At 41.1% G+C, this 18,140-nt stretch overlaps 1 protein-coding gene across 6 annotated transcripts in view; it reads left to right on the forward strand.

Annotated features, from left to right (window-relative positions):
- The window catches only part of EXOC4 (exocyst complex component 4), a 421,385-nt gene that overhangs the window by 213,317 nt on the left and 189,928 nt on the right, over nucleotides 1–18,140 (forward strand). The window contains exon 11 of one of the 6 annotated variants that reach the window (XM_074828087.1): nucleotides 1,709–1,784. The exons of the other annotated variants lie outside the window; for them this stretch is intronic. Coding sequence (XP_074684188.1) covers nucleotides 1,709–1,763 — 55 coding nt within the window. The 3' untranslated portion in view covers nucleotides 1,764–1,784. Of the gene's footprint in view, nucleotides 1–1,708; nucleotides 1,785–18,140 lie in introns of those variants that run through there. 6 annotated transcript variants of the gene reach the window in all.

Below are 18,140 nucleotides of genomic sequence, written 5' to 3' on the forward strand. Positions count from 1 at the left end.
TCTGAGAACGTGTTGTAATTACCTACCATCAAGCATTTTACAGTGTTAGAAATACGGTCTTCGAAGTAATGTAGCTAAGTTCTTTGAAATGAAGGCAGTAGCTATTGAGAGTACAATATCATTTAAAAATGTCAGTCAGGTTAGTTAGGTAAACAAAATGAACGTGGTGGCGTTTTTTCCATAAATTCTTCCTGTGCCCTTAAACCTTCCCGAGAGCTTGGCAGAATAAGCAACATGCCTGGAGGGCTGATAAATAAAAGCTATTTCAGAGTCCCCTGCCCACACACCTGGTTTGAAAAGTATTGTGCATTTTGCATAAAGCACTACCCCAAACCCCTCTTTGTGTTCAAACCCAAAGGGATTGCTATTCATTTTGTCTTTGCTATAGTAGGAAAGAAAAACTCTCTTAGGTAGTGTTGTCCCTAATTCTGCCTGAGAAATGATCGTGCTAAATGGTAGATGGGGCGAAGTTTTTTTAAAAAGGCAGAGGTTTCAATTGGCATTGACCTTATCTACACACACAAATGAATCAACAGATGCAAATGAAGCAGGGGAGGCTCAACTACCGAATTTGTATGCTTAGTTGCTTCAGTTGTGTGCCTGGTCTGGCAAAGAAACGGGGAGGGAGAGGAAAAAAAACCTGAAGTTTAATGAATAGAATTGTGGCTCCTGATGACCTTTACCTACTGTTATAATTTTGATGTAGAACAACCAAATTCCTGAAGATGTTTAATCAGCAAAGTTGAATTTTGATGAAACCATGTGCCACAGTCCCATTACTGCTGCAGAAATTAGTTATAATTCAAAGCAATATTCTTGATTCATAAGGATTAACACCAGTGAACTATCACCTTTTCACATTCTTTCCAACCTTGGTGTCACAAAGCATAATGTAAGATAGAAGCAACGTGCGCTGGCAGCCCAGAAAGCCACCCGTGTGCTGGGCTGCACCCAGAGCAGTGTGGGCAGCAGGGCGAGGGGGGGGATTCTCCCCCTCTGCTCCGCTCTCGGGAGACCCCCCTGCAGTGCTGGGTCCAGCTCTGGGGGCACCAACAGCAGAAGGACACGGACCTGCTCGAGCCAGGCCAGAGGAGGCCACGAAGATGCTCGGGGGGCTGGAGCACCCCCCTGTGAGGACAGGCTGAGAGAGTTGGGGGGGTTCAGCTGGAGAAGAGAAGGCTCCGGGGAGACCTTAGAGCGGCCTCCCAGGACTGAAAGGGGCTACAGGAAAGGGGGGAGGGACTTGTCATCAGGAGATGTAGGGATAAGATGAGGGGGAACGGTTTTAAACTGACAGAGGGGAGATTTAGATGAGATCTAAGGAAGAAATTGTTCCGTGTGAGGGTGGTGAAGCCCTGGCAGAGGTTGCCCAGAGAAGCTGTGGCTGCCCCCTCCCTGGAAGGGTTCAAGGCCAGGTTGGACGGGGCTTTGGGCAACCTGGGCTAGTGGAAGGTGTCCCTGCCCGTGGCGGGGGGGTTGCACTAGATGATCTTTAAAGGTCCCTTCCAACCCAAACCATTCTGTGATTCTGTGATAAATATCCCGCATTGATAAGTGAAAGTGCTCACCCATTCAGGTGCAAAGTTTATTTGAGTAACAAAGCATGAAATGAAAGGTGATTTAAAACATCATGTATGTATTCTGTATTTTTAGCCAAGATTTTTGATTAAGAGGTTTAAATTGGTTCCTTTTTTTTTTTTTCCTGCAGGGACATGTACATGTATAGTGTCATGACGGGACTCGTATCATTGCAAATCCTTTAAAATCATGACCCAGACTTTCCCCTAGCCCGTGCCATTTAATAAATGATTGTTCCTGTAATTTAACATATGTTGTCAAAAAAAAAAAATAAAATTAGAAGACCAATGGTGCGACAATAGTGACATTTTTCTTCTGCCAAAAAGCAGATGAAATAAAATCTTATAATTCTTACAAATTCCTGAAGTTCAGGTTGATCTTGCAAGAGACATGTCTTGCGTTCAGGTGGCCTGCTGAATTTTAAAGGCAATTTAAAATAGGCTGTTTTCCTCTCCTTTTCATACAAAATCAAACTGGGATAACCGGGGCTGACAGTAGATTTTTACAGAGCTTAATAGGCATAAATCTCTCTATGGATGGAATTAGCATCAAGCATGAAGAGCCCGGCTCGGGGAGAGGATGATGTCAGTGTCGCTAACGGGCATTTTCTAAGACTTCCCTGTGTTTGGTGGCAAGTCCCAGCAGCTCAACGCAGAAAAAAGTCAAATTGTCAGAAGTCATTAGTGGTTGTCACTTCATAGACCTTCACATTGGAGTTCCCCCTTTGGAATTTCAGTGGAATGATTTTTTTTCTTCTTCTTCAAGTAAGTAGGACAATCCAGTGTTGTACAAAACTGCTGGGTTTTAACCCATTCATAGCCTTTTGGTTATGGCTGCAAAGAAACGGTGAATTTAGGAGTTTGAGGTTCAGTTCCATGATCTGCCAGAATCTTTTCTACTTCTTTTTATACACAAATCCCTAAGGATACATTTGAAGCTCGATTTTATCAGAGGTGCAGGCCTTTTGGGTATGGCTAGATAAGCTTTGCTGAAACTTCTTGATTTAGGACATACCAACTTCAGTACTTCAGACCTTTTAATTCAGTGGTTCTACGTTGTTTCACCTCTTTTTTCAGGTAGTCTCCAAACACTGTTACTTTAGTGAAGTAGCATTATAAATGAATTGTCCAGGGAAAGACTGTAGTTCCCCTGTTTCCATTGTTCTTTGTGAAAGTGCACAAGTCAGTGCTAAATGATGCTATTTGCTTATAAATGAGCGCCCTTTCCACAAATTTATTCCTTAGTTTCTAATTAGGAACTTCTTGATTGTTAATGGGGGCATTTTGACAAAGAGGAGACTGATTAAGTAGGAACTAAATAAGCTAATATCTCATAGTAGAGGGTTTGTCATGAGGTCTCTCAGCCAGCACCATCCAGGAAGGAGTCCTTCATCACTCATCTCCTAGAGCATGAGAATTTCATGTAGCCTTAAAGGCTTCTTCCACACAGCTATTTCAATACATATATTTTCCTTACCCCTCCAATTTAGCCATTGTAGCAAAATCCCTCCAGAGCCACGTTCACTGGCAAAGGTTTCCTTCTGTCCTGGCTTCTGCTCATGGTCCACGTTGAAGCTACGCTGCAATAGCTCTTTAATTCCATCTCCACCAGGATGTTTGCTGCTCCAACATAATCACTGAAGCAGAAGTCTGAGAGGGGAATTTTTAAAAATATATTCCTTTTTTATTCCTTTCTGTATGAGAGGTGGATTTCGGGAGCGTTATTTAGACATTTTTTTTCCCAGATTCTCGGATACAGAGTGGTGCTGCAACCCAAGGGTGTTGAAACTGTGGTTCAGAGGAAGTTATTTTTATAGATAAATTTTTTGCACATAGTCATACAGAAATAGAAAGGTTTTGGTTTAGTTTAGATGCTTTGAATTCCCAAATTTTAAAGAATATATTAGTAATGCTTTGGTGTCCTAATTAAATGCCTAATTATATTTAGCAATTTTACAGTTTTTGCCAGTTTCTGATGGCTTTTACTGTGCCGATCTTCGCTGTTTGTGAAATTTAAAGCATATGTTTGAATTCTTCCATCTCCTGTGTCTTGTCATTTCATTGCTCTTTTTTAGAACTGATATGTAACTTCTGCAAAATAATTGCACAAGAAGAAATACAGTGTAATTTATTGAAAGATACAGAACTAGGAGGTATCCCCTGAAGAAAAAAAAAAAAAGAGAACCATGGTGCAGCTGGAGATGTGCTGAGAACAGGGAACCAGCTGGGTTTGTGAGTAGCAGAGTGGTTGGGGGCGTGTAACTAAGAGTCTTTTCCTTGCAGCATTTGGTTTTATAATTGTGTGTAGTATCCCCCTTTAGAAGCAAAGGATATTGAGGGGATAAAAGAAAAGCAAAACAAGAACATAGAAGTCACTTTAAACTTGGCCTGGAGGTGCTTTTTACAGTAAACCTTTTGATATTTTTGATACCCACGTGATTACAAAGTTGGGGGAAAAATTCCCACCTTGTGTGACAGGCCACCTCAGAGAGAGCAGTTGTGTCACAGGCCATTAATGTTCATCATTACAAAGTGTAATGTGTTTTTTTCCTTTGTTCAGCTCCATCCGCATTTATTTAGGAGGTGTATAGAGGTGGCCAAGGGGTATAGCAAGAAGTGAATTTTCAAGTTCAAGGCTTGTCTCTCTTGTGTAACATCTCAAAAACACTATTGGCCCAGAAGGCACTTGTACCAAATCGTTGGCAAGGGGTGCGTGACTTCAGTGTCACTTTGGTTTTAACAGGGAATGTTGGTTTATGGAGATAGATGAAGCCTGAGGCCTTCAAGGGAGCCTTCTGGGGCAGGAGCAAGGGTTGGCTCATGCTGGAGTGCACCCAGCGCGCCACGGGGATGGATATGTTGAGATGGTGACCTCAGGCCTTTGCATTATCGTAGCTTCCCTGTGGTGCCAGCAGAGCCGGTCAGCGTTCCTCAGCTGGAAAATCACTGCCCTTCACAATTTACTGTACTTCGACTTCCATGCTTAGGCTTTTTGTCCTTTGTTTAGCTATTTGCTGTGTAACGAATAACACAGCAACATGTAGGCTGAAAAGGTGCCCCCACTTTTCACATGGTAGTGTCCCTTTTTGTGTGTATTTCTGTAGAAAAATTTCTCAGTTGCACTAAGGATGCTATTAAGTCTTTGAAACACAACATAAGAACTATCAGATTGTTTTTATTATAATGCAAGCCACTGCAGTAACTAAGTACTGATACAGTCTAGTCCTATTTTTATGAAATCCAGAGCGGGATGAATTAAAAAGACGTATATTCATGGATTACTGGGAGGTGCTGAGCTTTGTTAGTGTGAAAGTCACACCAGCTTTTTCCTAGAGCCCTCAAACAAGTTCTTTTGACTGCATCATCAGTCCCCCAGGAATATTTGAAGTATAGTTAGAAGGTGGAGATGGTTTCAATGAGAGCATCACCCAACAGATGCAGAGCACTGAGGTTCTCCTCCGTTCAGTTGCTGCTGCAGAAGTGCAGCAGAAAACCAGTTTGGCAAGAGGGGCCACAAAAATTTAGGTCTGAAGGTGTGAATGGGAGCAGGATGTCCTGGAGCAGGTCTGCAGTTCAATCTGCCCGATTTCACAACTGCGTGGAAATATTAGGTGTGAGGGTTGGTTCTCTCATTCCCCTTGAGATGTTGCCAATGTTCTTAACGTTACAGATTACAAAGTAAGACACACAGCTTAAATGCCTGTCTTATTTGTGGCTTGTAAGACCTGATCATTGATGCTTTGGGAGTTTATTTCCTAATCCCCATAATTTTCAGTGCCGTGCAGCCTTGCCTGTTAATTCCATGGCACGTCAGAAGGAAAAACCTAGTTGGCATGTGTTGTTTCTTAAGAGGATGGACAAAGTTTAGGTTCTGGGCAAAGGCAGTTTTGTTTAAATATCCACAAAACAAGCCTTGTTCACCCTAAGGAAGCAGGTGGCTAAAACTTTGCAAAACTGCTTTAATTAAGGATGGGTTTTTAGCCAACTGCTTCTTTCATATTGAACTTGCCATCACACCTGGTTCTTTCTCCTCCTGTCTCATAGATGAGGGTCCAACATCCGGAGTAAACCACAAGTAGTCAGGAGCACGTGTCTGTGTAGGCATGAGCCTTAGCAGGGGCCCATCAGGCGGTTTGCTGGACAGTTGCATCCTCATGTAGGGCACAAGGACAAAGTTCAACCGGCAATGAAATCTTCACATTTTCCTTTAGGATATTTGTAACTACGGCGAGAAATTTACTCTTGCTTTGCATGTCAAATAGGTGGGAATATCTATTCCCACAGTTAAATTCCATCCACGGGTAAGTACAGTATGAATATAATTTTTCACCTTCTGAATTGTGGATAGAAGAGAGAGCATGATCTGATTCTCTGCTTACTGAAATAAATGTCAGAAAGGACATGACCTAATTATCTTGCTTCCCGTTTTCCATCTCCATGAAGTCTTTCAGCTTTGTGGGTGTTTTTTAAAACCACTGGTTTTTGTCATTGATCCTAGAATTTCCATCATTTCAGTATTCATCGAAGAAGGCAGTGAAGTATGAATGTGTATTATAATTATGCGATGACATGCAAATAATGTCTCCTAGGTAAAGAATACGAGATTCTGATATTGATAAACCTTAAAAAAACCCTTTTGGTTAAGCTCAGACTATGTCAGCCTCAGGGTAACGAGTTTCCTTGCTTTCAGTCCCAAGTGAGACATAAATAGATATATACCATTCACCTCAAACTTCTGAATCCTGGTTTTCATTCTGTCACTTCCTTTGTTGCCTCAACACCAAGTTGGTGCCTGTAGTTCAAGGGCAAAAATTAAAGCATTTTGATGAGCCAGTCTGCAAAGGGCTGGACATCATAAACTGAAATGTTAATTGTATGCAAAGGAGCTATGAAAATGTGTAGGAATTTGGAGGAGGCTGAAATTTAATGGATCTAATAACATTTATGCTATCTTGAGATTGTGTGCATTTTATTTACATGTCTTCCTTTGAACCTCATGTGTTTGTATAGATCTGACACTCCTCTTGGGCTATGAATTGCCATTTATAAGGTCCTCAAAGGATTAATGCAGTAGACATCATGAAGGGAAATGGGCACTTGTCATTAATTTTATTACATCATAGAGTTTTCGGTACCCTTGAAAATAGGAGCATTTTTTTGTTTGTTTTTGCCACAGCGTGGTGTTGTGTGTGTAGTTTTAATGGAACCTATGGTCTTCTTTCAAGGCTACATTGAAGACACATTCAATACCAGTTTATTTTTTCGTAAGACATTTAAATATATTGAAATGTGTGGAGGAGAGGGGACAGAAGCACATAAAGGAAGAGGGTAAAAATCTCCATGAAGCTTTTTATCTCTGCTTTAAAGGCCGAAGAATTGACAATGCTCGTGTTGAGTTCACAGCTATCCTTTAGACTTCTCTAGTCAAAGTATTAAAGTATCCAAAAAACCTAAGTGACCCCATTTACTAAACTATTGGGAAAATTTATTATTAGAATAATTCTCATTATTGTTATGCTTAAATAAATATGTTTTAAGTTGCATATTACTGTGAGGGTGGACATTTTTTATTTCTCTTGGCTGCATTTCACAACAATTAATTAAAACAAGGCTGCTTCTGGGAAGAGGGTGCTGTCAAGCCCTGTAGGGCTGAGACTCCAGTGACTCTTATGTTAATCGAAGTCTGGATGAATTGCATCCTCGTATTGCTCTTTCTCCTTTGTTTGAATCTTCCACTGGAAAGCTTCTAAGAGAAGATGGGGCGGGGTGGGCAAAGGGGTTTAGGTTTGAGATCAAATTGTGTGTCGTTATTAAAGGCTGGTAGGACATTTGCTTTGAAGAGATTAACCTATTGTCAAAAACAGCTTAAATGGCAGCACCAACTCTGTTTCTTCCCCTCCCCTAATGAATTTGAGTGTCTCAAGCCTTTGAGGTGTCAGTGAGATCTGCACCATATATATTTTTTGCCATACAAACTCTGATCCTCAGGTTTAACCAATTGGACACCCTCCGTTGACAGTACATGTCATCCTCACCCTGTGACAATCACTGAGTGATCAACAAAAATAACTCCCTCGTTGAAGACGAATCAAAGCCATTGAAGGGTGAACGTCGCAATCACAGCCTTTCAGCCTGTGATGTGTGCGTGCGGTGACAAAGCTTGAAATCCTTGCTACTTGTCCCTTTTTTATAGCCGAGCTTCAAAGAGTAGGGCAGTCTGATCCTTGACTTTAAACACGCTTTAATAAGTCCTTTCCTTCACTGCCTTCTCTGCCATTGTGCATCATGCATAAATCACTGATATTTCACAACACTTCTGACTTACTTTTCTTTTTTAAGAGCTATTCAGTTTTTCTGACCATTTTGGTACAGATAGGCATCACGGTTGTACTGAGGATTCATTTCTCTGAACTTTCTAATACTTTGCTGCCACATCACAGTGACCAGACAGAAAGGGAGGGGGAAGGAAACCTTATTTCAGTAACTAATTCACTTCTAGAAGAGTTGCAGTTCCTCCTGTCTTTAATGTCAGTGCTGTCCCACAGTGACCTGATGCCGAGATGTATTTGGTTCCCCCCCGACACATGCTACAGAAAATACTGGCCTGACCTTTAAAAAAAATTTATTAACATTTATAAATTTTATTTTACTGTGTCATGTTGAGAGAAATTGTTCCAGCAGGACAGGAGGAATGCATCTACAGTGGCATTGCTTCACTCTTTTGTGTAATGACACGTTAACAACACCTCCCTTTTCAGTCCTAAGCTGACTATCCTCCTCTCATCTACCCTTTCACATTTATTTTGTTTCTACCTGCTGGTCTTTGCAGATTAGCTTTAATAAACTGCTTTTTATGATATTAGCTGCTTTTTGTGGGCGTCACATAACAACAGATTAAAGGTAAACCTTCTGTAGACTGTGGGAAGAAGAAGTTTTCTTGATCATTTCAATCCCTGGGTTTTCCTGGAGTGGACAGGTTCTGATGGAGATTCCTGGTGGGGCTTAGGATCATCCTGCCCTTCTGAGAGCAAGACAGGTCATCACAGAAATGTCCTGGCTGTCTTTGGCTCTAAACTGAAGTCTTCTCCACAAGAGAAACACTGAATAAGAGCCCCCTCTGTACAGGTTTGGCTCAGTAGTGGCAAACTCTTAAATTTCACTGCTTGTCGCCTCTCCTGAATTTAATCGGGAAGCTAAACCAAGTCTGAAGAGGGGGATATGGTTGCTATCTATAAATACATCACACGAATAAATGGGCAGAAGGGCAAATAGGAATTTGGCCAGTGTTGGCTGAGGGATAAATGTATAGAACATTTTCTTTCCATCACTTGGTAAGACACAGTCTGTTGTCTTACTTTTTTCGTCGCTGCTTATTCGGATATCTGCTGGTAACACTCTTGACACTTGTGTATTAGTTGTTTGGTTTCAAAATCATTTTAATACTACAAATTAATAAAAATGGCATAGGAGAGAAAGCAGCATGGTGCTGCTACCTCTAAGGGACAGTTCTGCTTAAATACAGCTATGGGATGACTTGGTGTGGAGTAATCTGTTCTGTTCGTTGGCTTGGGCACTTACCTTTTAGAGGTCAAATATAAAATTAGAATGAGAAATAAAATATAACTTGTATGGTCTCAATGTGGTATATTCCCCGGAGTGGATGGGGAAGAGAAATAAGCATCCCAGTGCGTAATTCATGGAAGACCAACATTTGTTGAAGTAATATTTGCTTTAAAGGAGAGTAACTTGTGTAATTTCTTCATGCACAGTACATAGAGCTTTCAATAGACCATTCCAGGTATAAATTTTACCCTGCTAACTTGTAAAATTTAGGAGTAGTTAAAGGAGGCCTTAATTCTGCTTTGCAGTAAATCTAATGCAACAGAAGGACCAAGATGTTACTCTCTCTGCATTATTGCTTTGGATCAGTTTGGGGAAACTGAGTTTATTTTTAATTCATGAGACGAATAAATAAGGTGCACGCTCGATGTCAATCAGTTGCTTTAATCAAAAAAATGGGATCCTACTCTTCTGGGTCTTAATCCCAGATCTGCCACTGATGCCGTGTGTACCTTCATCACAAAATGGCTTTGCTGCCTCTACGTTGCCTTTCTGCCCCGTGAAGATTGTGTCGCGTCCTACCTACTTCTTCTGTGACTAATTGCATAATGATTGCAAAATGTTTTGAGATGGAAATGGTGTATCACTGCCTGGTTTTCACCATGCTTATATTTCCTCCCAGTGTGTAGGATTTTCTGAGCCCATCGCCCAAGCAGCCGAGCAATCGTTGCTTAATATGCATGCTCTAATAATGACTGAAATTAATTTCTTAGAAATGACACCAAAATAATTAATACAGCCCTCTTGGGCTGCATGTGGTAGAAGTGATCTGAGGAAGCGGAGATATTAAAGTGCCACTGTCCTTCTCCACACATGCGAAATGTCATCATCAGTTCATAGCCGTCTTGCTTTATTACAGCCATATTAAAATGAATGTTTTGCACATCTTCATAGAGTGCCGATTAACAGCATTTCCTTGATTTAAGAAATGGCTCCAGTATGCGAATGCAACCCATTTCGATGAATAAATTTAGCACTTTAATGCTATTTATTTACTCCACACTGTAAAATGTAATAAGATAAATAATGGGTCCCACAGGGGTGTGGGGTAAGTTGGTGATCATCCTCTCAGCAGGCAGATGAACACAGCTCGAGTAACGAAATAATGATCAAAATTCACAGTGCTCCCTGGGATGCCATTTATATACCTGAATCTAATAAAGAAAGAATTACAATGCTTAACAACGTGCTCGGCAGTGGGATCTGAATGTAACGAGAGCGGCAGTGAGGAATGTACAGCCATATTGGCTAAGTCTGGAGCGTCACGTCGGAGGTGTGGACAGCGAGAGCTGCGAGTGGTCTGATGCCCCATCAGTGTGGCATTTGCCAGCTGTCAGGATACCTGCGCTTTCTTTTTTACTGGCTAGCAAAACCCAGTCCAGAGCAAGCTTTCTGCTCTATAGCTATTCTGCTGAAGGCTGTTAGGGGGTTTGGATTTTAAACCTCTCAAAATGTGTTTGGATTTTCTATCCAAAGTGTAGGACTATGGCAGTGATGAGTGTATGTGAAGGTTGTGGAGTTGGTCAAGACTTAAATGACAAAATTGCACAAGATGGGCAAGTTTTTTGGTTTTGTTTTTGTTTTTTCCCCTGTGATTATCCAGGTGTGAACCATGGTTGGAACTTTAGGGAGGGGGACAAACGATGGCTTAATGAGAAAGCCTGGTCCGTGTTCTGGTATAAAAGTTGGGAGTGTTGATCATGGGGTGTGCTTGGAGTGACCAAGAATAACACAGATTACCAGCTGCCACTGCAGCACTCACACCTCTTCTGGTTTTACATTTTCTTTTCAGAATAGATTTCTACTCAGAAGGAAGTATTTCAGAATTTTACACTCGATTTAGGTTGTACACCCAGGAAGTCATAAGAAAAATATACATACAAAAGACAATCATTTTTAAAAATCGCAATTCAGATACTGTTGGTGTAGTCTAGGCAGTCATTCTTCGGGCGTAATAGTAATAATAACCTGTCTGGAGACTTCTGTCTATTTCTTGATCAAGCATTTGAAAAGTTCAAACATGAATAACAGACTAAAATGCTAGAATGTTAATGGAGTGATTTGTACTTCAATTTTTATGTGCTTTTTAAGCTGTCAATAATCCAGCACATCCCATGTTTTAAAAATAAAATTATTTTTTTGTAATCGTGAGTCTTGCAAATTAACTCCTTCTGGAGTTTGCTGCTCCCTTCCAGGAGCAAATGATTTTGTCGCCAGTTGTTCCTGGTAACTTTGCCTCTCCGTTAATTTATTGGCAATGCCTTTCAACCTAGTCCAAGTCAGTGGGTATATTCAGTTGGAGGAAGTAATCCTGGGCTGGAACGCAAGAGAAAATAGAGCTTGGCTTTGTCTTTCAGTGGTTTTGACTCTTTTAGGCTAAGAGGTCATGGTAAAGACTCCAAATGTCCTCCTGATGCTGACAGTGGAGTTGGTAAGATGCTAAAACTTTACGCCCGGTAGCTGAGCCACCATGGAGCGTCCTAGGAGGATCTGCTGGGATCAGATCTGGTCACGTCATGGAAGATACAGCATGTCTGGAGACGTACCAGAGAATTAGAAGTAGAAAAAACCGAGGCATGTTGCCTCAACTTCCAGTTGGTTGAAATGTTTCTGTTTTCAGGTGTGTGCATTTATTTTCAGCAAAACATCATCGTTTCTTGGAGAAAATGGATTATTCTAATGAAAACAAAAACATTTAGTAGAAAATTAATTCCAGAGAAAAATTTGAAAGATGATTTGTGACCACCCTTAGTCATCAAATCTAGTTGACTACACATGCACGCTCACACAGCAGATGCACTGAAGGAGAAAGGGGCTGTTTTTGACTCGGCCCTCTTCCAACTGGGCCCACACATTAAAAACGAATATAATTTACATATCATTCAGACGGTTGGAATTCCCAGTTGTATAGGAGGATATGTGTCTTCTGTTCAGTTTCTTTTTTATTCTGGTTAAATAAATCCTTTCCCGTGCAGGAGAATAAAGCTTTCTGTATGCTTTGGTATGCAGGAGCTATTTCACATAAGCTATTCATGCAGCGCATGAAAGGCATCTTGCAGGAATAGCCTCAATTGGTTATTTTTAGGAGGGGGAGGATGGCATCAGCAAAACCACTAGAGAGATCTCTTCTGCCACCGTATACACATCTCTGAATAAAAGAAGCCAGTTGCTGCCTAATGAAAAGAGAAATTGGAAACCTCACCCAGGCTGACTAGAGTCACACATCTGCTTTTGCCAAGTTTTCCACCTTCCTGGGCAAAATTTGTTCTATCTTTCTCTGCAGAAAACCTCTACTACAAGGATTGTTTGGAGAGGAGGGAGGGGGCAGAAATCAACTGGTGGACTAAGTAAATTAGTTCAGGGACATTTCAGGCTTCCCTAATGGCACATTTAGGGATGCTGGATGTTTTGGGAGGTATGGGAGTGAGCAAAGTCTAATTGCTTTTTGGGAGAGAGGCTGATGTCTGCCTCATTCTCATTTATAGAATCACATAACTCTCTGCAACCCTGTTGTCTTCTAGGTAGGACAACAGGATACCAAGAGTGTGACTCCAGTAAAGATAACTTGCTTGCTCCAGTATCACCTAAACATCAAAAGCCTGATCCAGAGTCTGTTGAAGGAAATGCTCATATTGCCAGCAAACTTGGCTTTGGATGAGGTTTCTTACTGGTTTTTTGTTTGAGAAGCAGAAGGTTGAGGGAGGGAAGACGGTTCCCCATCACAGGTGGGGTTGCGGATCTGGAAATGAGAGTGGAAGATGGTGGTTCTGGAAATGGATTGGTGAGTGTGGGATGCTGCCATAAATGGTCCATTTTTGGGTGTCTGAGAAGTCTTGAGTGTGCAGGATCTTGCTTAGAAGGGCATCCATCATTGTGGGCCCCAAAGAAGGTTCCTTGTGCTCAACTAATCCTGGTTTTATTTCTTTTTTTAGAGAGAAAGGGTGAATCTTACGGGGATAAGGACCCTTTTTCCCAGTCATCCTCGTTTCAATTCATTATTAGGTATTTCTGATAGTCCTCTAAAGTCCCTATCATTTGTGTTTCGCTTCTATCTCTGTTAAAACCAAAAAAATTAAGAGGTTTTATTCTAGCCATTTGCAGTCGCGCACAAAAGGAGAGGCTGTCTGTTTGGGTGTTTGGATCACTTTAGGATTAGCTCTGTGTTTAGCTCTTGCTACTTTAATGGGGGCTGCAAGTGAGAAATGTGTGTGGAGTGTGCTCTGCAGACTTCAAAAAAATAGCAACAGAGAGCAGCAAGGGCTGTGCTACTCTCACGGAGGAGAAATCAGTTTAATTTCCCAGCTTTTTCTGCTCAGATCTGCACAAGCTGGAAATACACTGAAGGTCAAAGATTGATGTCAGAAAAAGGGGAAGCAATTTTGGCCTTTACACGATTTTCTGCTCTCATCTGCTCCTGAAAGTTAGTTTCTCTTTTTTTTTAATAATGCTGTTTATTACTGGAGATCAGTTGTAGACCTCCTAGAAATAAAACTATGAAGCAAATTAAAACTTTCCTTTTAACAACTTGACTGAATCGCACCTTTTTGGCTCTGCTTCTGGCAAGAAATGTTGGAAAAATCTGACTATGACCGGTGAACCATGATGGGAAAACTGAGGCTTTGCTACTTGGTTTCCAAAATATCATCTGGTGTCTTTCCATGAGCAACAAACATCTCCCTGGGTTTTGAGTGAAGATAAGTGTTATCTGCAGGTACGTCTGTGGATGCTCTTGGGGTGATTCAAGGAAAATACTTAGGAATTTGACCTAAAGCCTATCCAAACCTACAGATAGTTTTCCATTTAATCCCTTGAGCCTTGAGTCCTCCATATGGACTGAGCTTTTCTCTGAGGCAGTTTACATAGCAGAGGTGTGATTCGTAGTTATGCAGTTTAATAATCTACACATTTTCTAGGACAAAGTCATTGGTTTTAATGCACGTTCTTCAGAAGAACAAGATGCATTCAGGACTTCGCTGCCATCACCTTTACACTTCGCTGCTAGGAAGAAAAACAATTGTCTAGAATTATGAGGAAAGCATCCCATCAATCTCTGTGAACATCACATTACGAGAGGTGTGTGTGTGGGATGTGATGTGCTGTGATAGGAAACAGAGTACTTGGGGGAAAAAACATCCTATGGACTGCAGACTTTGAAGCGTTAGACGAGAAGTATTTGGTCTGGGAATTATGTCACCTTATACAAATTTTTTTGTACAAAAATTTTGTAGACTTTAAAGAGATATTTGATGACTATTTCTGTCAGTAGAGCACATAATCCTTAAAACCCTATGGTATTTGCTATAAAGTCTTTGTAATTTCCTGATCAGTGAGGCATCTGAGCATTTTACATTTGTATGTGTGTTAAAACATGTACAGATTACCAAGCTTAGTATCTTTTTACTACAGATCAAGGGCCATGAGCTCTGTACAAACCATATGTTGTGGATGAGGAGGGTGAGCAGGTATGACAGGTCACAGAAAGGAGCAGTTGAATTCCCCTTTGTAAGAAGACACCTGCTCCTCTTTAGTTATGCAGATTTTCACTAAGTCACCCATTACTGCATCTCCTGATGTCTTCATAAATTAAATGTTTTCATGCTTTTTACTCCTGTATTTAAATTTGAATCGTTCCAGGGCTGATGCCTTCTTGGGTAACGTTGTTTATAATATGCCACGGGACCTATGAGTGCTTGCCAGTTTTGAAATCAGTCTCTGAGTTCCTGCATGCATCTTGCTCACACCTTTCCCCGTGATGATTGATGTTAACTAAATAAGCTGCCATCTATAGAAAAGTCATTGTATGCTATTGATTTTATATAACTATATTTTCTGAAATATTTCACCTGGTTGGAGAAATTGTAATTTCAAAACCCATTTCTTATGGCCTGATATAAAACTCTTCCCAACCTGTGGGTGTACAGGGGAGCTGGATCAAATCCTTCAGTAATTAGGGGTATGTATGCATGTAGCTACCAGCAGCAGTTCCCAGTGTGCGTTAAGAGGATCTGATTTTAGCTGCTCTTAGTTGGTGATACTGGCCCTTGCTTCAGCATCGTTTTCTCCCAGCTATAACTGGTGCGGTTCAATGTCAGTGTGATGAGAATAGAGTGAAACTGCAATGATACAAATGTGAATCAGCCCCATTAATATGAATCAAGAAGATGCTTTACCAACGCAAGACATTTAAATGTTGATGCTGGGGGAGTGTGACTGCTTTGACTCATGTAGCTTTGAGGTTTGGTTTGCTTTAGATGTTTTCCTCCCCTTTTGGTTTGCTGTAATATTCCATGACAGAGAGAAAATGAGGACTTTTATTTGTTGAAGCATGCCAGACTCTTCATTCCTGAAGCAAAATCCAGAACGAAGAGCTGAGCCTTAAAACCCTCCCTATAGGTAAATAAAAGTGATTCTGATGGATAAAGAAGGGGATGAGATCTATATTAAGACCCTCCTGTGAAACCTGTGCTGGCATCAGTTTCCTCCTTCCTGCTTTTGGAAACTCACCCATGAATTGTCTTTGCAGAGTGCTCATAAAGAGAAATTATCTTAGGGGTAGTAGGGCTTCAGCTGTGGCTGCTCAGGTGTTGTTTCTGGAATGAAGGCTCTACGAAGAACTCCTCAAAATAGTCAGGATAAAATCTTTGGTGGTATTCAGGATTGGGAAGGGAGCGTAGCCTGGCTTTTCCAATACACTCAAAAAACAGAAGAAGGGGATGAACTGCAGGCGTGCATCCTGTGCTTGGAAGAAAATATGGTTTCAGACCCAGTAAGAAAATTGCTTTTTCTTCCCACTGTTCTTACTGGTTTTATTAGTAATAGTGCTTGCTTTTTAGCCTGGGAAATCAATGTCTTCCATCTGTGTGTTTCCATCCCTAGATGGAGCACTGCGTGACACACCAGAAATACAAGCCAAAGCATCTTTGGTGGCACTGTCCACGTGATGCTAAAGATCCCTTAACGCTGGTAATTAACCCAGGGCCGTTTCTTTCTAATTTAAAACAAGTTTTGATGTCCGGAGTTGCCTTTGGCTACTGTTTGAATGAATTAGGATTTCAATACTGCCTCATATTTACTAACTCACAGTAGAATGAACTTGGAGTTAGATCCTCATTTAGTTAAAATAAATGTACTTCCATGGTATTAAACAAATTTAAACCAGCGGACAATTTGGCCTGGGGGAGTATAAGGGGCTGTGTGTTGGATCAGGTTCTGAGTTGCATTATAATGAGTAAGAAATGTGTAATGTGGTTGAGTTCAAGAGAAGAGGTTTATACAAGGCTGGCTTTGTACCTCATGCCTAGATTTCCTAACACGTAGCAGAATGGAAACAAATTAACGTGCCATCAAATTGGAGGCTCGCGAAAGAAGAAATAGTTGATACAACTTTCAAATGCACATCCCTTCATTTTCAGCGGGTAGATGCAGCTTATCTTTTAGATATTTGGTGTTTGGGCCTTGTGAAGAAAACATTTCAATGAAGAAAAATAGATCAAGGGATGTTTTCAAAGTCAGCACTTCCACCAAAACCTTTCAATCTCCTGGTTCATTTTCTGTACACCGTGACCCTCTTGAATGTCATCTGCTCTTTTCCAATTGTAAGCCTTTCTTTCTCTGCTCCTTTCCCTTGTGGATCTCCTCTCTTCTGAGCTCTCTTTTCTTCCTTTGTGAGCCTTCCCTCCTCCTCCTCCTCCTCCTCCAGCTGCCTCATTCGGGCTGACACCTTTTGTTAGTGTTATCAGACAGATTAGAGGACTAAGGTTGGTGGGGGAACTGGTGCAAATTCTTCTGGGTCAACAGGTTTGTTGCTGATGATCACACTCTTTGATTGCTCAACACCGGTGAGATTGATCAATATCAACTTTGTGGCTAAGCTCGAGTTTGAACTTGTGTGGGTTTAACTAGCTGAGTACTGATTTTGAAGGAAATGGGGATTTGGAAGAAAGGGGAGAGAGGAATTGGTGGTTAGGTTTTTTCCCCCTTTTTCCCCTAACTTTGCATCTCTTGGGTTTTTAATAGATGATCTTTCTGGGCAAAACAGGGTAAGAAAATCATTAGAATAGTCAAGGCAGATATTTGAAATTTTGGCAGGGGAGCTCTGTCAGCCCTGACTTGGTGTGTGATTCTTCCTAACTCTTCCAAGTAATTCTGGCAGTCCATCACGGATCCATCCCCATGGCTGGGAGATGCCACTGGGTTGTTTCCACCGTGTTATTTTGTACACTTCCTGCATTTCCCTCTTTGAACCCTCCCCAGTGGTTGTCCGTGTGTCTTTACTGCAGGTGTTTGAACGACCATCCCTTGACCTTACACTGAAGCCAAGATTGCTACGTTCAGTTTTTTGAAGGAAACTTTTTGACACAAGTTGAAACCAGCTCTGCTCTTCATCTGTAGGGGAATAAACATCATAAACTGTGTGTGCCTAATATTTTAGTGTAAAACAAAGACATTACAGCTTAGGTCTTGACTGTTCAAAGCAAGAGAATCTGTGCTGTGGGTGTCTCTGTCTGTCATTACTGAATCCCTGCTTATTAGCGAAAGCAAAGAATCAAATCTTGTTTGTTTTATCACTTTATTTCGTGCAGCTTAAAAACATAAGGTTGTTGCAGAATATCATTTATTTTGCCGTATTAACAAATGTTTGTGGACGGTATGAACTGGGTAAAACTATTCACCCTCTATTCACACATCATGGCTTGGAATTCAATCCGCGAATCAACTGATATAATACAATAGCGGCGTCTTCAGGCAACTGTGCAATTTAATAACAGCCCTCAACAAAGTAGGCTTACGTTAGGTCTGTGCTGTGGTTAACCTTCACAAGAGGTTTTGCAGAGAAATCAGGCTATGTTTATCCGTCTGCCTCATTCGTTTCATGTTTCAGTGTCGGTGGGTTTAATAACGTCTCAGAGACTCCTGCAGGAGAGAGATGGATTTTGAAAAGGA

The sequence above is a fragment of the Strix aluco genome, chromosome 5, assembly GCF_031877795.1.
Source record: "Strix aluco isolate bStrAlu1 chromosome 5, bStrAlu1.hap1, whole genome shotgun sequence".
NCBI classification, from domain to species: domain Eukaryota; kingdom Metazoa; phylum Chordata; class Aves; order Strigiformes; family Strigidae; genus Strix; species Strix aluco.